This window comes from Narcine bancroftii, chromosome 3 (genome assembly GCF_036971445.1).
Source record: "Narcine bancroftii isolate sNarBan1 chromosome 3, sNarBan1.hap1, whole genome shotgun sequence".
NCBI classification, from domain to species: Eukaryota; Metazoa; Chordata; class Chondrichthyes; order Torpediniformes; family Narcinidae; genus Narcine; species Narcine bancroftii.
Window position 1 is genome coordinate 207,065,292 of NC_091471.1, and position 20,212 is coordinate 207,085,503.

At 39.3% G+C, this 20,212-nt stretch overlaps 1 protein-coding gene across 6 annotated transcripts in view; it reads left to right on the forward strand.

Annotated features, from left to right (window-relative positions):
- dclk2a (doublecortin-like kinase 2a) overlaps nt 1–20,212 on the forward strand; it is a 353,107-nt gene that overhangs the window by 261,131 nt on the left and 71,764 nt on the right. For all 6 annotated transcript variants that reach the window (XM_069926428.1, XM_069926430.1, XM_069926432.1 and 3 more), the window contains 2 exons: nt 15,338–15,410; nt 18,865–18,973. In XM_069926428.1, the coding sequence (XP_069782529.1) occupies nt 15,338–15,410; nt 18,865–18,973 (182 nt within the window). The remainder of the gene's footprint in view (nt 1–15,337; nt 15,411–18,864; nt 18,974–20,212) is intronic.

Here is a 20,212-nt window from a genome sequence, read left to right on the forward strand (position 1 = left end):
AGTCAGTGACAAGAGGTCATTAATTTAAACTTGTCGCTGAAGAAAAAAGTTAAGAGAAATTTCCTTACATAGAGGATTAGTGGAGTATGGCATGTTTTGTTCAAACCTGAAGGATGAGACGATTGTATGCTTTTAAGAAAAATTAGATAAATATTTGAAGTACTGATGATGCAAAGCTGAGGGAACAAAGCTGGCTAATGGGATTAGGCTTGAATTGCTTTACTTGTCATGGGCATGATAGGCTAAATGCCCCTTCTTTGATGCTATGGCTGGAATTAATAGTGTTGTTGGATTAGAATGTAATCCTGTTGATTTTACTGTAGGAATGCTGTCAGAAATTCAGTAGAATATATGAGGAGGCCCCAGTTTTGAAGCATTTGTCTCTTGTTTGTCCTCTTCTGCAGGATTCACATGTCACAAAAGCTTTTATTTTAACTGTGAACCTGGTTTGAAATAAAAACATTAAAAGCAAAAGTTTTGGCCAGTTTGGTGGCTTTGGTTAGATTAGATTCTGGTTACAATGTGGACAAGACAAAGGAGGTGACCACCCTCCACTAAACATCAACAACTCTGTAGTGGAGAGAGTGGAGAGCATCAAGTTCCTTGGAATTCACTTAACTAGTGACTGATTGTGGACACTCAACATCTCCTCACTTGTCAGGAAGGTGCCACAATGACTGCACTTCCTGAGAAGATTGAAGTGGGCAAGACTACCGGCCACCATTGTGTCAGCCTTCTAGAGGAGCTCTATCTAGAGTGTCCTGGCCAGCTGCATCACAGTGTGGTACAGTTGCTGCAGGGAAATGGATCTGAGGTCAATCTGTAGGACCATAAGAGTGGCAGAGAGGATCAACGGAGGCTCCTCCGTCTCCATCGACATAACCTACCAGGATCGTTGTCTGAAGAGGGCGCGCAAAATCATTGAGGACCCCTTCCACCCTGCACACAGCATCTTTCAGCTGCTCCCATAGGGGAAGAGATACAGGGGTATAAAGAGCCAGCAGCATCAAGCTGAAGAACAGCTTCTTCCCACGGGCTGTGAGAACGTTGAACGACCAAAGGAACTGTTCACTCCAACCATCCGACACTCTCATTTATACAAAGGAATATTTATTTATTTATTTTTATAGATTATATACTGCAAATGTATTATTCATCTGTATGTGTGTTATGTCTGGTTCTGTGTCTGCTTGTTTTGCACTGAGGACCGGAGAATGCTGTTTCATCAGGTTGTACTTGTACAATCAGATGACAATAAACTTGACTTGACTTATAAACTAGGCTGCAATTCATTTTTGGTGCTGCAATTTAACCTCTGGGTGAACTGTAATCTTAAAATGCAGTCTGAATAAATGTCTCCATCAGTGTCAGAATGGAAATTGTGAAGTTGTTTCATTGACTTCTATACTAACTGCTCATTTGTCAGTGTCTGGAACAAGAAATGAGTGCCTATGACATAAATATGTCCAGACAATATGATTTTTTTTGGGTTAGAATTAAATGTTCAAAGAAAATGATGAAGGTCATGAGCTGTTTCTCATTAAAGAAGCATTAGACGAAATTCCGGAGGGTTTTGAGCTTAGAATTCCAAAAACCTCTTGGTGCCCGCTCCGGACCCAATAGAAACATGTCTGGAAGAACTCATCAGTGTGGTAAAAGCTGGCTGTTTACTCCTGAATGAGCAAATAATACCACCATCCTCTAACCTCCCTCCACCCTGCCACACCAGAGGTTCCAAGTTCGAGCAATGCGACTTTACTCCAGTGACCAATAGAAATCTGGGAATCCTAGAAGGATCTTCCTAAGTGGAAGGTGCCATAAAATGTAAATTTTTTTCATATTTTGCAGCATTGTGAGAATAATTGTCCTGCTTTATATGGTTGATAAATGTAAAATACTTTCATGTTATCACATCTTCTGAAGCACTGCATTTTTTAAAGATGAGGACATTTCAATCTCAGCTCGGCTGAGGTCATATTGATATCCACCCAGGTTCTGGTTTTTAAGGAAAATGGCAGAGCAAAGTGGGATGCCTCGCTGGGTTGCTGTGTACCCCAGTGGTCCTCAACCGTTTTCTTTCCACTCACATACCACTTTAAGTTATCCTTAAGCCACCGGTACTCTGCAATTAGTAAGGGATTGCTTAAGGTGGTAGGTGAGTTGGAAGGGAAGGTTGAGAATCACTGCTCCAGACCCAATTGTTACTGAAACATTTTGCTTGAGGAAAGCGGTCATTGGCCCATTTCCTTTGGAGTTATGAAACCCTGCACATAACGAGTCAATTAGGTACAATTATAACAGTTTTCAAACTTTTTCTTTCCTCCCACATACCACTTTAAGCAATCCCTTACTAATCACAGAGCACCTATGGCATAGGGAATACTTATGTACCCTGACTTTCAAACCCTGAAATCAAAACTGCAAATGCAAATTATGCAGCCAGTTGCACTGTCACAACCATCATATATATTACCTATCTTTTTGGGATAATTGGCCTATAATCCTTCTATGCATTGTTAACTGTTCAAAAAGATTAATGTTTAATGTGGATTCCACATATAAACAAGTATTTGAAAATGTTCAAGGTTATGGACATAATGTTAAAAATATAAATATCCACAATCATAAAGTCATTTATATTTATTAATGCACAGAACCTGAACATAATTTACTATATTAGCATTTATTGTCTGTACCTTGTAACTCCTGAAGGAAGATGTAGTTCACCATAAACTATGCTGGTGGGTCTGGAATTACATATCGGCTAGGCCATTAAGAATTGCAGATTTTATTCCTTGAACCAGTTTGTTGCAGCAGTTCAGTTTTTATGACCATCATGTAGTTTCATGAATACTGTTTCTGACTAACTTGCTTTAAAAAAAATCTCGATTTATTAATTTATGGAATTTAAATTCTTCACCTATCATGTTGTAATTTGAAGTCAAGCTCTGATCAGAGGTCTGGAACTTTTGTCACTGGCCAAGCAACTTAACCATAATGTTTCTGTACTTCCTTAGAGGATTACTGACTCTTCTCTGATAGCCCATATTAAACATGTGATATAGATTACGTACCTCTCGTCTTGTGCATGCCGAATTTTCTGTGTTTGCATTAGTCACGTAAAATTTTCTCCAAGTTTCCCACTCGAAAGGTAAAGGTTCCAATCTAGTACCACAGAAGGTGACCCATTTGGCACCTGGGGGCATGGAGAGCATGAAGGATGGAAGCAGATGTTAGGCCTCCAATAACTTCATGATCAAACTTTTTAAGTGAATTCACACTCCCCACTTGTTCAATCTTTCAAAATTGAAGAGAAATATGTGTTGCAAGCTGAAGACAGATGGGTTTAATTCATTGACAAAACACTTCTCTCCCATGAGATCATTGGTCAAAAAAAATATAAGAGACAAATTGTCAGTGGTGCACGGAAAAAGTAAATTAATGGTGAGATTTGCAGACCTTTTGCTTTACTAAAACATAGAGAAAATATTCGGCAGCAAGACTACTGAAAATTGACATTCATTTTTTAACTTTAAACTGCTTACATGCCAATGAGAGAAGCTTTACCATCAATGTTAATGTACCTTTGGTGTTTTTACTGCACAAGTGCTCATTGTATTTTTTCCCCTTATGGTGTCAATTATGCATGAAAATCATGGCAAAATATTGGTCATGTTACACTGAAGAAGTTCCAGAACAAATCCAGATAGAGTCTTAATGCTGAATTGTTAAGGAGCAATGATATGTATAATAATAATATCAGAGTTATCGATTATATTAATAGATGTTACTTGTACTGCTACCATTGGCCACAATAACACCCAGAATGCACCAGTGATAATGACTTTACAATGTCCATTTATCACTATTGTGATCATTCCCCCAGCCGTCTTGAACCTCACCATGCCACTGGATTCAGGAGGGGATGTTGAAAGGGTGGATCTGGACCTGTGCAGCACCTACTCACCTAAATCCATTCAATCACATGCTGTTGCTTTCTGAGGTGTGGGGTATCCTCAAATCAAACCCCACAAACTGACTGAAAGGAACCATCATCATCCTATGGGATGGACAGCCAGAAGATAATTTACCATTGTCACAGGGAAAGGACACAAAGAACATCATGAAAAAGGAGAGGGATGGGTCAGTAAGTTTGCAGATGGTATGAAGGTTGGAGATGTGGATAGTGTAAGTAGGTTGTCAGAATATTGACAAGATGCAAAGATGGACGGAGAAGTAGAAAATGGAGTTCAATCTGTGTAAGTGTGAAGTAATGCATTTTGGAAGATCAAACCTGAAGGCAGAGTATATAGTTAATGGCAGGATTCTTAAGAACCTTGAGAACCAAATCCATATAGCTCTCTCAAGGTTGCCACACAGTAGATAGAGTAGTTAAAAAGATTCATGATATGTTGGCCTTCATTAGTCAGTGAATTGAGTTCAAGAGTCATGAGGTAATGTGGCAGCTCTATAAAACTTTGGTTATACCACACTTGGAATATTGTGTTCTGTTCTGCTTACCTCATTATAGGAAGGATGTGGAAGGAATAGAGAGGGTGCAGAGGAGATTTACCAGGATGATGCCTGGATTGAAGAATATGTCTTATGAGATAAGGTTAGCAGTGCTTGGTCTTTTCTCTTTGGAGCAAACAAGGATGAGAGGTGTCTTAATAAAGGTCTACAAGATTATGAGAGGCATAGATGGGGTGGACAGCAAATATCTTTTTTCCCAGGTGAGAGGATCAAACACCAGAGGACATCTGTTCAAGGTGAGGGGAGGAAAGTTTAGGGCAGTGCCAGGGGTAAGTTTTAGACAAAGAGTAATGGGCAGTGGGAATACATTGGCAGGGGCGATAGTGAATTCTGGTACAATAGGGACTTTTAAATCTCTTAAATGGGCACATGGATACAAGAAAAATAAAGGGTTATGGGAGTAAGGACAGGAAGGTTTAGTTTGTTGAGTAAGTTTCTATCAGACAGCACAACATCATGGGCTGAAGGGCCTGTACTGTAAATAAACAATGTTACTTGTTCCTACATGGCTGCAGGAAGTATTGCAGTGGTTAACTGCCAAAGAAGTGTGTTTGAAGGGCAATCAGAGACAGAAATGTACTTTTGTTCCAGATTCTCTTGTGTCTTCAGTAGGCTGTTTAAGCAGTTTTGTCAGCCAATGCTGGCTGCTGCTCCTTCCTTTACCAGTGCTGCCAATTACTTGAGGTCGTAGGCTTAAGGTGAGAGGGGAAAGATTTAGGAGGGAATTGAGAGGCTTTTTTTTCATTCAGAGGTCAGCCTCTGGACTACGTTGCCAGTGGAAACTGTAGGGTGGGCTCCATAACAATAGTTAAAAGAAATTTGGAAAGATTAGTAGCAGCTTAGTGGGATATTGTCCAAATGTATCAAATGGGACTAGCCCAGAATAGTTAGACCAACAGGCCTATTCTATGCTGTATACCTCCATGACAAATCACTTTATGAATCAGAAAGCAGTAGCTGTTCACAATAAAAAATACATCCTCAGTGGCATCATTGAGTACCATGGATAGAGGTCATTAATTTTGTATTTCCTTAAAATATTGATGGAGACCACTCACACTATTAAGGCAATGCTATCTTTCAGGGCAATCACATTCCCCCATTTATTTCCCCGTGTCCATGAATACCCTAATTCCCCTACACACACCTTGCAGTGGGGTAATTTACAGGAGCCAATTTACCTGATGACTATCATTCCATTGGGATGTAGAAGAAAATTGGAACTGGGGGAAACATTGTACAATAGGGACGTAACTTCCAGTCATGTGGAACCTCAATATGTGGCAAAACCTTAGAAGAATGGGAAGAGACCATTGTGATCAAAAAGAGATGCTTCATGTGTGGTTAAGACCATAAGATATAGGAGCAGAAATAGGCTATTCATCCCATCATCTGCCCTGCCATCTAATCAAGAGTTGATTCATTTTCCCACTCAGCCCCACTGCCTGGCCTTCTCCCCTTAACCTTTGGTGCCTTGGATAATCAAGAATGTACCAATCTCTGCCTTATAAATATATCCAATGACCCAACCTCTACAACCGTCTGTGGCAACAAATTCCACCCTTTAGCAAAAGAAATTCTTCTGTATCTCTGCTCTGAGCCGATACCCTTCAATCCTGAGGTCCTGCCTTTTTGTTCTAGACTCTTCCACCATGGAAAACAACCTTTCTACATCTTGTCTGTCTATGCCTTTCAACATTTGAAGTGTTTCAATGAGATCCTCCTCATTCTACTAAATTCCAACAAGTACAGGCCAAGGGCTGTCAAATACTCATCACATGATAACCCTTTCATTCTGGAATCATCATTGTGAACCTCCTCTGACCTTCTCCAACATCAGCACATCTTTTCTTAAATTAGGAGCCCAAAACTCCTCACAATACTTCAAAGTTAGTCTTGCCAGCGCCTATAAAGCCTCAACATCACAACCCTGCTCTTACATTCTATTCCTCTCGAAATGAATGCCAACATTGCATTTGCTTTCTTCACCAACACTCAACATGCAGTTTACCTTCAGGCTATCCTGCCCAAGGACTCCCAGGTCCCTTTTTTATCTGGGTATTTTCAATTTTCTCCTCATTCAGAAAATAATCTGTCTGTTTATTTTTTCTATCAAAGTACATGACTATACACTTCTCTGCCCATTCTCCTAATCTGTCCAAGTCCTTTTACAGCCTCCCTGTTTCTTCAACACTACCTGCTCCTCCACCTACCTTCGTATCATCTGCAAACTTGGCCACAAAGCCAGTCATTCTAAATCATTAATATACAACATAAAAAGAAGCGGTCCCAATCTACTTCACCTCCCTTATCCAGCCTGCTTGCCTCTTCTTCAAAGAATTTAAATAGGTTTATCAAGCAGATATTCCCTTAAGGAAACCATGCTGGCTTTGGCCTATCTTGTCATGTGCCTCCAAATACTCTGTAACCTCATCGTTGACAACATCTTCCCAACCACTGACATCACGCTAACTGGTCTATATTTTCCTTTCTATTACCTCCCTCCCTTCTTGAATAATGGGGTGATATTTGTGATTTTCCTGTCCTTTGGGACTATGCCAAATCTATTGATTTCTGAAAGATCATTACCAATCCTCCCACAGTCTATACTGAGGGTGCAATCCATCTGGTCTGGAGAGTTATCCACCTTTAGATCATTTAGCTTTCTGAGTACCTTCACCCTTGAAATTGTAACTGCACTCACTTCCTTTCCTTGATACCCTTCAACACCTGGCACACTGCTAATATTTTCTACAGTGAAGATTGATGCAGAATACCCATTTAGTTCCTCTGCCATCTCCTTGTCTCCTATTATCATTTCTCCAGCATTATTTTCCAGTTGTCCTACATCAACTCTCACCTTTCTTTTACTCTTTATACACAAAGAAGCTTTTTGTATCCTTTTTGGTATGATTCGGTAGCTTACTTTCATACTTAATCTTTTCCCTTCTTATGAGTTTTAGTTACCCTCTGCAAATTTTGAAAAACTTCCCAATCCTATAAATGCCCACTAATTTTTTTTTCCTTGTATGCCCTCTCTTCTGCTTTTATATTGGGTTTGTCTTCCTTTGTCAGCCACAGACATTTTTCCATTTGATTATTTCCTCTTTTTTGGTATGTATTTATCCTGCACTGTAAAGGTTAAAATTTTGTGGTTTTGATTCTTAGGTAATTTTGTGCCTATCTCTTTAAGAGAACTATTGTTTGTAGTGTTACCATAGTGTCTATGATGTAATATGTCGTAATATCCGCCCAGGCTAACCACTTGCTGCTTTTCCTACAAGGTGTGAAGGAAGCGTGAGGACGAGAAATTTTTTAAATATTTTTTGTATCTATTTATCTTTGTGTTTTATAGCAATCTTTAGTTATTGCTTTTGTTATGACAACTTTTGAATAATTAGAGTCTAAAGGACTATCTTTATACAGTAAATGCTTTGTTACCATTATGAAAGTCTTGTGGCAAAGCTATGCAAAACATTTATCCATTCTATCAACGAATTAAAACTACATAAAGTAACAGCCATAGAGTTTGATTTATTGGATTAAAGAGATAGAAATTTGGGATATCGCAGCTCACACTTTGGAAGATGATACTTTGAAATTAGGATATATTAGAATAAGGAAAGTGTTGCCTACAAGCACCTTGCTCATTTCTTGCAGAAATGGCATTGGTTGCTGCTCGGCCATCTTCCTTACTGGTTCCCCCTTCCAATCTACTTTGGCCATGAGGACTCTCATATCATTGTAATTCCCTTTATTGAAATACCTACAAGTCTGACTTTAGTTTCTCCTTATTAAATCTCAAATTGAACTCAATCATATTGTGATCACTGGGCCCCCTAATGATTCCTTTACTTCCACTCCCTAATCACCTCTGCTGCCTTATACAACACCCAATCCAGTGCAGCTGATCCCTGGCAGGCTTGTCAATCAACACTCTAAAAAGCCAGAACTGTGGTAACATAGTAGTTGAATGCACCCACCCAGTCACAGATGGAAGAAGCACACACTGCGCACTCTAAAATCAGAATCAAACCCACCTGCTGGAGCTATAAGATAGCGGCACTGTGCTTCCAAAATTTGTCAATACCCCATTTTTCATTGATTCTTGATGCAGATGTCACTGAAAATTGCTATACCTCCCTAATTACTCATGAACCTAGCAGGGAATTAACAGGCAACCACACTTATGGGTCTGAAGTCATATTTTGGCCACAGTGGGTAATGATGGTAAATTGACTTCCCCAAAGTCTATCAGTGAACTAGATAGGTTTCCATGACAATATGATGTTTTCATCATTGCCATAAATGAAATTAGATTTTGTAACAGATGGAGTAAATTCCCTAAATTTAAATTCCCCAGGTACCATGGCAGGATTTGAAGTTATCTCTCTGGCTCAATGATCCAGATCTCCAGCTGCTGCTTCATTAACAATTGCTTTGAGACTAAAACTCTTATTTGCCACAGAGCAAACACCAGTTTGTGTCCCAGTTTGCTCTTGCCTTCCCACTAAGGTCCTGCTGCATATTGAAGTTCGCATCAATCTGTTTCCTACCCCAGTGGCACTTTTTGATCTGTGAGTCATTTTTGATGTGGCTTTCTAATAGGCTCAGTACGTCTTCCAGATATTCATTGCGCCAGGGGCAACGAGACCCAGATTTGCATGTTTCAGGTTTCTCGCTGCAGAGTCTAAATCTCAGAATGGTTTATAACGTGGATTGGAAAGTGAAAGGATAGGTCGCCTCCACAGCCCAGTCTTTCATTGGCTTAGATGCCTGGTACCAAAACTGGGAGAAATGCATTCACTTGAGGTTAAAGCCAGTCCAGAAATTAAAAGCCATGTAAATGAAATGGCAGTGTTTCAGACTCAGTAGGAATGATATTGTAGATTGAGTAACATTCCACTTTAGACAAACGTGCTTCCACCACTTTCTTCTATTGAATAAAATTGTATTTGTGCCCATATTTCTTCAAAGGACTACTCATCCGTTGACCCTGTGTTTTCCAAGAAAGTTGCAGTCACATCAAGTGAAGGTGCACTCCCTCCTTAACAGCCTCGCCTTCATTCTAGATTTGCCTATGTTTGAGTAACAGCAGCCATGCATCATTTATTAGCTGAGTTTGTTGCTGATACAATACAGATGCATGCATACACTCCCGATAAAAGCACTCAAGAGTGAGAAATGAGAATTTTGGTGGATTTGGTGAATTCTTTCCTTGTAATGATCATGCTGTTACTGGTCTGGATCTGAGAGAGTGAGGAGCAGAGACACAGCACTCCTCCATGGGGTCCTAGACTGCCTGGTTGTTACATTGACAGCTCTGTACAACCTTTAAATGGCCTGTAGAAAGGGCTGGCACTGTTATTTTTGACATCTGCGAACCCACGGAAGTCCATGCCCAAGATTGCGCGTCCATACTTGGCAGCAGACCACGAAGGTTGCGGGCTCTGGTGGATCAGCGGACCAGCGCAGGACATCAGAGGGGGAAACCACCACCACACCCCCCCCCACCCTGCCGAAAAGAAGAACCCTAGGAGAGGACCCTACTGTGGACCAGCGAGGGGCTTGGAGGCTGAAAGATTGACACCAAGCTCTGGGCTACTGGAGACAGGCTCGCAATAACCAGGGGTTGGGATTGTGATTTAAGAGAGTGCCAATGGCAAGCAGGGATCCTGATGGGCCTTAGGAGTTAGTAACTTCCTCATTGTATCAGTAGTTCAGAACTAGGAGCTTAGGTTCACAGCTGGAACAAACTGAAAGCGATGCAGCTGCAGAGGTGGTAGGAATGCAGGAGGCGAATCTACATACGCTCGGTATCTCTGTAAGAACTCTCTTTAGCTTCTCTTTCTCTTGTTGGTTGGGCTAGTGACGCTTTTATGACAAGCAAAAGTTGATAATTCTTTTGTATTCATGCACATGACCGTAAAGGAGTCTTGAATCTTGACAAACTGCCCTGAGGTTCAAAGTCTGAATCCTCTACCTGAGAAAATCTGATTAAACAGAGGGTAAACTCAGAATACCTTCCTTCTGGTTAGTTTCCTTCAGTAACCTGCATGGCATCTCTTTAGAACCCCCGACCCACTTATCTCCAGAAGATATCAAAGAAAACGAGAAAAAAATCCATGAACTCATAGCACTCCTGAACAGAATTGTTTTTCAACGCAATGGACTTCCTTCCCCTTGGGAAAGAAAATAACTAAGAAATCATTGGACAAAAATAAGGACTGTATGTCCTTAATCTCCTTTATTCATACCACCTGTTGATTCACCAAGATGGCTCAGAATCGTGAAATCAGGGATCAGTTAATTTTTATATGTGGGTGCATGAGTGAGTCACTTTTCTGACTCCCAACAACTGATTATGTGGTATACTAAAATAGCCAAACGTTTTTTCTTGTGCATTTGAGTGACTTCAAGGAACACTCACAGATGAAAACCAATGATGCCAGGGCAGATCTATCAAATCTACCTGGTTCTTATTAATTCAAATGTGAAGCTGCAACTAAATGCAACAGAAGGAAAATCTGATAACAGCAAAATAATTTACCCCAGAAAATGGAACTGAATTCAATTTACTTAAAGATGTTTGGAAAATAATGTAATGATGGAAAGAGGTATTTCACAGGCACAGGATAATCTCAGCATGTTGACATAGAACAAAGAACAGGCCCTTCAGCCCTTGATGTTGTACCGACCCATATATTCCTTAAATAAAGAATTAAACCTACCCTACCCCATAACCCTCTATTTTTCTTTTTCTTCTAAAAGTCTGTTAAATGCCCCCAAAGTTTCAGCCTCCACCACCATCCCCGGCAAAGCATTCCAGGCACCCACAGCTCTCTGAGAAAAAAAACTTACCACTTATGTTGCCCCTAAACACCCTCCCTTTACTTTGTGGACCTCTGGGGTTTGCTATTCCTGCCCTAAGAAGCAGGTGCTGGCTATTCACCCTGTGTATGCCTCTCATAATCTTGTGGACCTCTATTAAATCTCCTCTCATCCTTCTATGCTTCAAAGTGTAAAGTCCCAGCTCTGCTAACCTTGCCTCATAAAGACCTGGTAAATCTCCTCTGCACCCTCTCCATAGCCTCCACATCCTTCCTATAATGAGGTGACCAGAACTGAACACAATGCTCTTAGGGTGGTCACACCAGAGATATGTAGAGTTGCAACGTGACCACTCTACTGAATTCAATCCCCTTATTAATGAATCCCAGACATATGAAAGAGTGGCAAGACAAAATAAATCTGGAATTGTCTGTGATGGGGAAAGAACAAGGTTACTATTACAAGTTGAGAAGAATGAGTAAGAACTTTTTTATTTTTGAATTTTAATTTTAATTTTAATAACAATAATAATAAAACATTTAAAAATACATTTTTAATGTTTTTTTAATGTTTTTTCCAGGTTTTGTAAGGGTCTATGACCCCACTGGAATTTGTATTTGTGCAATTTAATTGACTTTTTTTTCAGTAGAGTAAGGCTGGTGGGTGAGGATGGGGAAGTGGGGCTGTGGGTGGGGGATAAACACAGAATATTGTATGAATGATGGAATATTATACAGTTTATTTGAATTTTGTGAGTCTAAGAAAACCAAAATGAAATATTTTAAAAAAAAGATTGAGTAAAAAAAACTGATATTAATAATGGACAAAAGTGTGATTTAATCTCACCTAACACTGACCTACTCAGAAGATTAACAGAATGTCGCATGAATAGTTTAATTAAACGAGATACTGAAGGAAATATTTTTTTATCTGTGCAATGGCTAGAGCTTCTCCGTGTACCTAAAATCATTTCAAAATTTGCAGCAAGAAATTATGCTGATTCCCCACAATTATTGGTGAAGAATCTACACATACTTCCTACGTCAGATTGGACCTGACAAAATGAATGCTTCTTCATTTGTTTCAGTGGAGGTGGTAAACATGGGAGCCTTTGAAAACTATTGATTAATTAATACAATTTTTTTTAGCTTTTCAGTGGCTGATGGACGGGGTGGGCCGGGACCTCCCATTCGTGTCCATCTACCTGGTCGATAACCATATAACCATGACCATATAACCATTTACACCACAGAAACAGGCCAGTTTGGCCTTACTAGTCTGTGCCTAACATCTTCTCTCACCTAGTCCCACTCACTTGCATTTGGCCCATAACCCTCCACACCTCTCCCGTCCATATAGCTATCATATATATTAAATATTAACATCGATCTCGCTTCTACCACCACTGCCGGAAGTTCATTCCACACCCCCACCACCTGCTGCATGAAGAAGTTTCCCCTCTTGTTTGAACCTCCTCACTCTCAGTGGAAAAAGCCTATCCACATTGACTCTTTCCATCCCCTTATAATTTTAAATACCTCTATCAAATCACCCCTCAACCTTCTACACTCCAGGGAATAAAGTCCCAGCCTGCTCAACTGTTCCCTGTAATTCAAACCTTGAAAACCCGGAAACATTCTCGTAAACCTCCTCTGCACTCTCTCTATACTGTTTATATCCTTCCTGTAATTCGGCGGCCAAAACTGCACACAATATTCCAAATTTGGCCTCACCAAGCCTTATACAATTTCAACGTAACATCCTAACTCCTGTGTTCTACACTCTGACTTATGAAAGCCAACATACTAAATGCCTTTTTCACCACCCTATCCACCTGATTCAACTTTCAGAGAATTATGTACCATGACTCCTAAATCTCTTTGTTCCACTGCACTCCTCATTTAATGTGTATGACCTATTTTGATCAGTCCTATCAAAATATAGCACCTTACATTTATCACATTTTTTGAATATTTCTAGATTTATATTTTTTTTGTTATTAAATGTACTAGAGCTTTTAATGTTTCTCGGTGTTTGAAAGATGCAGAATGTTTAACAGTTTTGACTGCTAGCAAAGGGTGTTTAACTCCATCAAATTTTCTTCTTGACAGGGCTTGTTTTGCCAAGGACCATAACGCAAGGGTTCCAGTTGGCTTCCCAAGAACAGATCACTGCATTTAAGCATGGTTATGTCAAACTCGGTGGCAAATGCTGCCTGAAATTCTGGCTTGTTGTATTGAGTAGATGCAGGAGATATGTCTGGTCATTCTCCAGAGACATGTCAATTGCTCCACTCCATCTCAGTGATCGTGTGAAATCTGGCACACTGTCCTGCCCCAAGCAAGTCTACCATCAGCTCAGAGTCCCCATACATTTGAACGGGAATTCCCGTCTGAGAGAAAAGGAAGAAAAAGTGTTGTGATTTTATTCTGATGTTTTAAAGTAACTCTTAATATTTGGATGTAGCTTTAATTATTGCATTACTTATATTCATTTTTAAAGAAATTCAAGAATTATTCTATTTTTAATTATTTACAGCAAATGCATCAGTTTATCAGACATTTAAAAATAATTTTATTTTTTTAAATATTTTTATTGATTTTAATGAAGAACTAATAGAAACAAAGACAGTACATTAAAATAATTTTTCAAATGGTTTTCAGCTTTAGCAGAAGGCAGGACTCCAGATCCAGCTTTGCCTTCTGTCAAAAGCCTTTAGAGAAACGTCCTCAGTCAAATCACTGCTGAGACCTAAGTGCACCTTGTCAGATTCTTTCTGGGTAGGAAGGCTCAATCAATCCAGCTCATGAAAACAAAAAGAAGGAAAGGAATCCTAATAAGATCCAAGATCTTTGAGGTAGGGGAGGAGAAATCATAGATACCTTGCTGAAGGCTTGGGTGCAAACTAGTTCTACCAGGGCTCTGTCCTTAAATTCCAGCAAGAGAAATGTTGGTAGATGCCACATCTTTAGATCCAGTGAATTTTAAACTAGCAGACCTTTCCAAATCCTCAGGAAAGAGACTTTTTAAATACAATCCCCTCAAAAAAATACATCAGCAAGAAAATGTTATCAATCATTTCTGTTTGGTTTAGTTGAGAACTCAATTAAACAATCAAAGTGGCCTGGGTCAGTGAGGCTGCTGTTGCAGAGCAAGCCATTTCCAATTACTATTTACTTACATCATCAGGAATATTAAACTCTCTTGGTTACTGACATTGGACGAAGCTTAAGGAAGTTACTCTACAGCCACTGCCTTGTCTGATAGTAGCAACTATTATCATCTCTTGCAGCTCACTGTGCAGACAAAATAAAGCATATTTCTGCGAATAATTTGAAAAATTAATAATCTTGCTAAGGCTCTCTTGTCATGATGTGTGGGATTATTCATTCCATTTCAAGTAGCAGTTTACACAGGTGTTATGTGTATTAAAGCTGCACGGCTACTTAAGAGGCAAAAAGATCATGAATGAAAATCCGATGAACATATGAACACTATAAGAACAGATGTGTTTACAAAGTTATGGTAAAATATGTAAATCTTTTCAAAAGAAACCTACTTTTGGGACATCACATGATAAACAATAAATTTGACGATATGATAAAACTGAATGACCACTTTATTGCCAAAATACATTGATCACATAACATACTAACATTGGAGTCTGGTTACATACTGACCACTTCTTTCTTTTAACAGTGACAGACACTGGAGGATTTAGTAAATAATACTTTTTTGTTAATGTTACCATCTATTGCCATTGTTTCTGGTAAAGATGTTATATCCATGCTCAAATTAAATTATCGTTTAAATTGTCACTCAACTCGACAGAAAGAATAAAGATGCGGTTTGGCCAATTAACCTTTCACTTAGAACATTACCATATTACTGTGTAATACCTAGACATCTTTGTTGAAATCTCTATTGTTGGGAACTCTGTGGTTATCTAATATTATCAATCAATATTTTACAGATTAGTCACCAGATCGGACTAGCCACCAATGTAAATGGAGTACCTCAGCAAGCCAATGGCATCAGCCTTGATGGTAGGTGGACAAGATTTAGAATATACCGTACATTGGTTTGATAGACATGATCTTTGAAAAGTTGGCAAAGTAGAAGAAACTTTATTTTGCATTGACTGATTAAAAATATTCACAGTTGACACCGTATGCAACTTGGGCAAAAAAGTATCTCAGCACCGAGAATCCCACATTTTAATGTGAGAAGCTATGTGTTAACTAATTATACCTTTTGAAGTGATCTCATGGAGCAGCTGGAGAGCTTAAATAGCAAGCATCTCACTCTCTTTGCACATATTAATATCCTTTCTTGAAGCTTTGCTGGCTTTCCAATACACCTCAGAAATTTCTCCAGCAAATGGAAGAAAATAGGCAAAATTTCTCAGTTTATAATATGGAAATATTATTCTGCCCACCAACAACTCTGATTTACGCTTCCTAAATTTTAAGATATATTTGCTAACTTATTTCTATTCTAGATACTGAAAATTCAATAAGGCTAAAGATTAATTTTCTAGCATTTAATCTGGATGGGTTATTAACGTTCATAGAGGTTCCTAATCTAAAAATTTTCTTTTCTGAAATGAAAGCTTTATTTCTTCATTGGAAAACGCTAGGACCTGGGACTCAACACCCGACTCTGTAATTTAATCATGGATTTCTTCACCTCCAGACCACAATCAGTGTGGATTGGTAAGAACATCCCCACAATCTCCATCAATACTGGAGCACCACTGGGCTACATTCTTAGCCCTGGTAACACCCAGTAGTTTGGAAAATCTACTACCAATGTCCCAATCAAATGTTGATGATGTTTGAGTTCTCTCCAAGATTTTAGCAAATATTTATATTTCAATCAATATCAGTGGAATAGATTATCTAGTCTTTGCTACTTCCTTTAAAGGGTGGTGAGAGTGTGGAACACAATCAGTGGATCACAATCAGTGAGGATTGGTAAGAACGTCTCCTCCACAATCTCCATCAGTACTGGAGCACCACAGGGCTGCATTCTAAGCCCCCTGCTCTACTCACTTTATACCTATGACTGTGTGGTTTGGTACGACAATAACACCATCTGCAAATTTGCCGATGATACCACGCTAGTGGGTTGTATAAAGGAAGGCAGAGATTAAAAACTTGGCTGAATGGTGCACCAACAATAACCTCATACTCAATGTCACCAAAACCAAGGAACTGATTGTTGATTTCAGGAAGGGAAAGCTAGAGATATACAATCTAGTGATCATTAGAAGTGGAGAGAGTGAACAAATTTAAATTCTTGGGAGTCACTATTTCGGAGGATCTTTCCAAGACACAACAAACTAATGGCATCATGAAGAAAGCAGATCAGCACCTCTACTTCCTCAGGAGTTGCGGAGGTTTGGTATGACACCAGAAACCCTGGCAAATTCTACAGGTTTGTGGTAGAAAGTGTGCTGACCAGTTGCATCATAGTCTGGTATGGGGACGCCAAAACCCCTGCAAAAGGTAGTGGACACAGCCCAGGACATCACAGGGAAAAACCTCCCCTCTATTGAGAACATCTACGGGGAACGTTGCCATCGGAGAGCAGCAGCAATCATCAAGGATTCACAGCACCCAGCACACACTCTGTTCTCATTGCCACCATCAGGAAAGAGGTATAGGTGCTACAAGACTCACAGAAACAGGTTCAGGAACAGCTGCTACACCTCCAACATCAGACTCCTCAACGACAAACTCAATCTGGGACTCAGTTAATGACTCTTATTTATGCACTTTATTGATATTTTTTATTCTCTCTGTATTCCACAGACAGTTTGTTTAAATTCATTATCTGTTTACAGTTCTTCATTTGTTTACATGATTTACACTGTGTACATTTTTTTTTGCACAACCAACTAGTGGTAATTCTGCCGCGCCTGCAGCAAAACAAGTCTCAGGGTTGCATGTGATTTCATGTATGTACATTGGCAATAAATTTGAAATCTGATTTGTGAAAGAAATTTATGAATGTACTTTCACCAAAGAAAGGGCCAAACTTGCTATGAAGCCACAATCCAGCTTTTACCAGGTGTGCCATGATTTTGTTGGAAAATGCTTTGATGTATAGAATTAGAATATTATTAATTTCAACTAGATTCTCCTTTTTTCCAGGAAAACAATTCTTAGTCTCAGTTCAATCCCTGTTGAAAATGAAAGCATTTCATTATTCTAACATTTTCTCAGACATTTTTCAATATATTAGAATATTTCAGAAATATATTAACCCATGAAAGTTTCAAAGATTTATTCATGACCAATTGGGACATTAATTTCCATTTATTTGTCACTGTGACTGGCTTTAGAACATGAACACATTAGCAGGGAGAATTGCACTTCACGTTATTCAATGCACACAAGGGAACAAATCACAGAAGGAAGAAAATCACGACATCAGTTACAGTACCATAAAATGCTGACCTGACTTCAATACTTCCATTTTGGAGTTCAATTCTCTGGTCAATGCCCTCTCTTAAGACTTGCAGGACTAACCACCCAATCACTAGCAGTAAAAAATATTCAAACTGCACTAAGTAAACAGAGTAGAACAAGAGATTTATTTCACTGAAGGATATTAATGAATGAGGTAGGATTTTACAGCAGTCTGGTAGTTTAATAGTTATTACTACTGATAAAAGCATGAATTAAATAAATCTTCTATGGGAATCAAGAGCACAATGTTAAAGTCTGAGACTGCCAGGGAAAGTGGTTGAAGTCGGGTCAATTAAAACACTTAAAGTACATCTATTAGTAACATCAGGATATATAATTTCACAAGGGAATTCTCTCACATTTTAGACTGAAGATTATAAGATATTTGAAGCTGCAAAAAATTAATGTTTCTGTTTGAAGAGATACTGTGGAACGTGGTACTGATCAGGCATATTCTATCAGTGAACCAAGCCTTCAGGCTGAAATGCCTCCTTCTTTTCTCTTCTCGTATCTCCTTATCTCAATTTGTTAAATAAAAGTTTAGAAATGAGATTTAAGATAAGGGAGAGTTAAAACTGTTCATTTTCACAGAGTTAGGAGAAAAAATAACACTCCATTTTGCCAAATGTTAGCAAGTGGATGCCTTGAAATGATACAAGACAGGTCTTGATAAGCTAAAATAACAAATTGCACTCAGAATTTTCTTACCAATCAACTCATTATTTTGTGAGTCATATTCGGAACCAAGAAATGAAATTGCACGTTTTCATTATCTTCTCGTAATATAAACAAATTGTTAATTTTCAAGAGGCATCAGTTTAGAAAAATATCAACCCTTAACGCTAGTCTGAAGCAACTACTTTCAAGGCTGTTAATTCACCATATGAAAATCAATTATTTCTATAGAGAGGAGTCGGGCTGAGAACAAGCTTAATCAGCGAATTACTAGTGACGGAAGGTTAAATGCTAAGCAGAAAATGCCTGGATCTGTTAGATTGCAAGATTACTTTTTCTCTTTTTGCAGGTTTGAATGGAAATCAATCCTATTCAGTTTCAACTATTCTCGATAAATATAAAGTTGGGAAGGTGATTGGAGATGGGAATTTTGCCGTTGTTAAAGAATGTGTGGAACGGTAAGTTGAATCATCAATATACATTTGAATCTGATATGATTCAAACCTGAGGCAAATTTGCATTACACTTCACTGAGGTTTTCTTTGGATCTTTACATCTCTACATACAATGTAATATTGGAGTTAGCATGGTATAAGATATGGTTCAAAGGTCACATTCTTGCCTCTTTCAGAAGATTATGGGCTTGGGACCTGAAGTACAAAGTCTAACATGATGAAGTACAGGAAAATCCCTGGTATCCAGCATCTATTGGGGATGGTGTGGATGCCAGATATACAGTTTTTCCAGTTACCTGTGATGCAATGCCTAACTGATACACCTGCATTAAGAATAAACAGTTTAAGATGAACTGAACAACTTCTTCATGTGGTTTGAGGTGAAAAATGATGTGGCAGCAGAGAAGACCACCCCTCCTCCAAACGATCAGGTGCTGTGTCTTACAGTGGCTGATTTGAAGAGAGAACTAGGCAAAGTCAACCCAAGGAAAGCTGCTCGACCAGATAGCGTTCCCAGCAGAGTGCTCAGGGGTTGGGCAGCTCAGCAAGCAGATGTTCTCACTGACATCTTTAACATCTCCCTGAGTAGCACTGTGCCAAATAAGTCCTGCCTCAGTGATTACGACCCAGTCACACTCGCAGTCATTGTCAGGAAGTGCTTCAAGAGGCTCATCATGGGGCACATCAAGTACCTGCTGCCCCTCTCACTGGGCTCCCTGCAGTTTACATATAATCCATTGCCCTTCATCTAGTGCTCACCCACCTGGAAAACAGGAACTCATATGTTTGATTGTTGTTTATTGACTTCAATTCAGCATTCAACACAATCATATCTCAGTACCTGATAAGTATTTGGGAATAAACACCTCCCTCTTAAAGTGGATTCTCAACTTCCTGACAGGGAGACCTCAGACAGTCCAGATTGGGAACAGCACCTCCAAGACTATCACACTGAGCATGGGGGCCCCCCCTGAGGGCTGCGTGTTCAGTCCTCTGCTGTTCACTCTGCTGACCCACGATGGTGCAGCTAAACACAGCTTGAACCACATCATCAACTTGACTGTTGACACGACAGTGGTGGGCCTTAGCAGTAAGAATGAGGAGGCAGTATTCAGAGACGAAGTGCAGACACTAATGAACTGGGGAAGAGCAAACAACCTGTATTTGAATGTTAAAAAAAACAAAAGAGATGGTTATCAACTTCAGGATGGCCCAGGGAGATCACGCTCCCCTGACCATTCA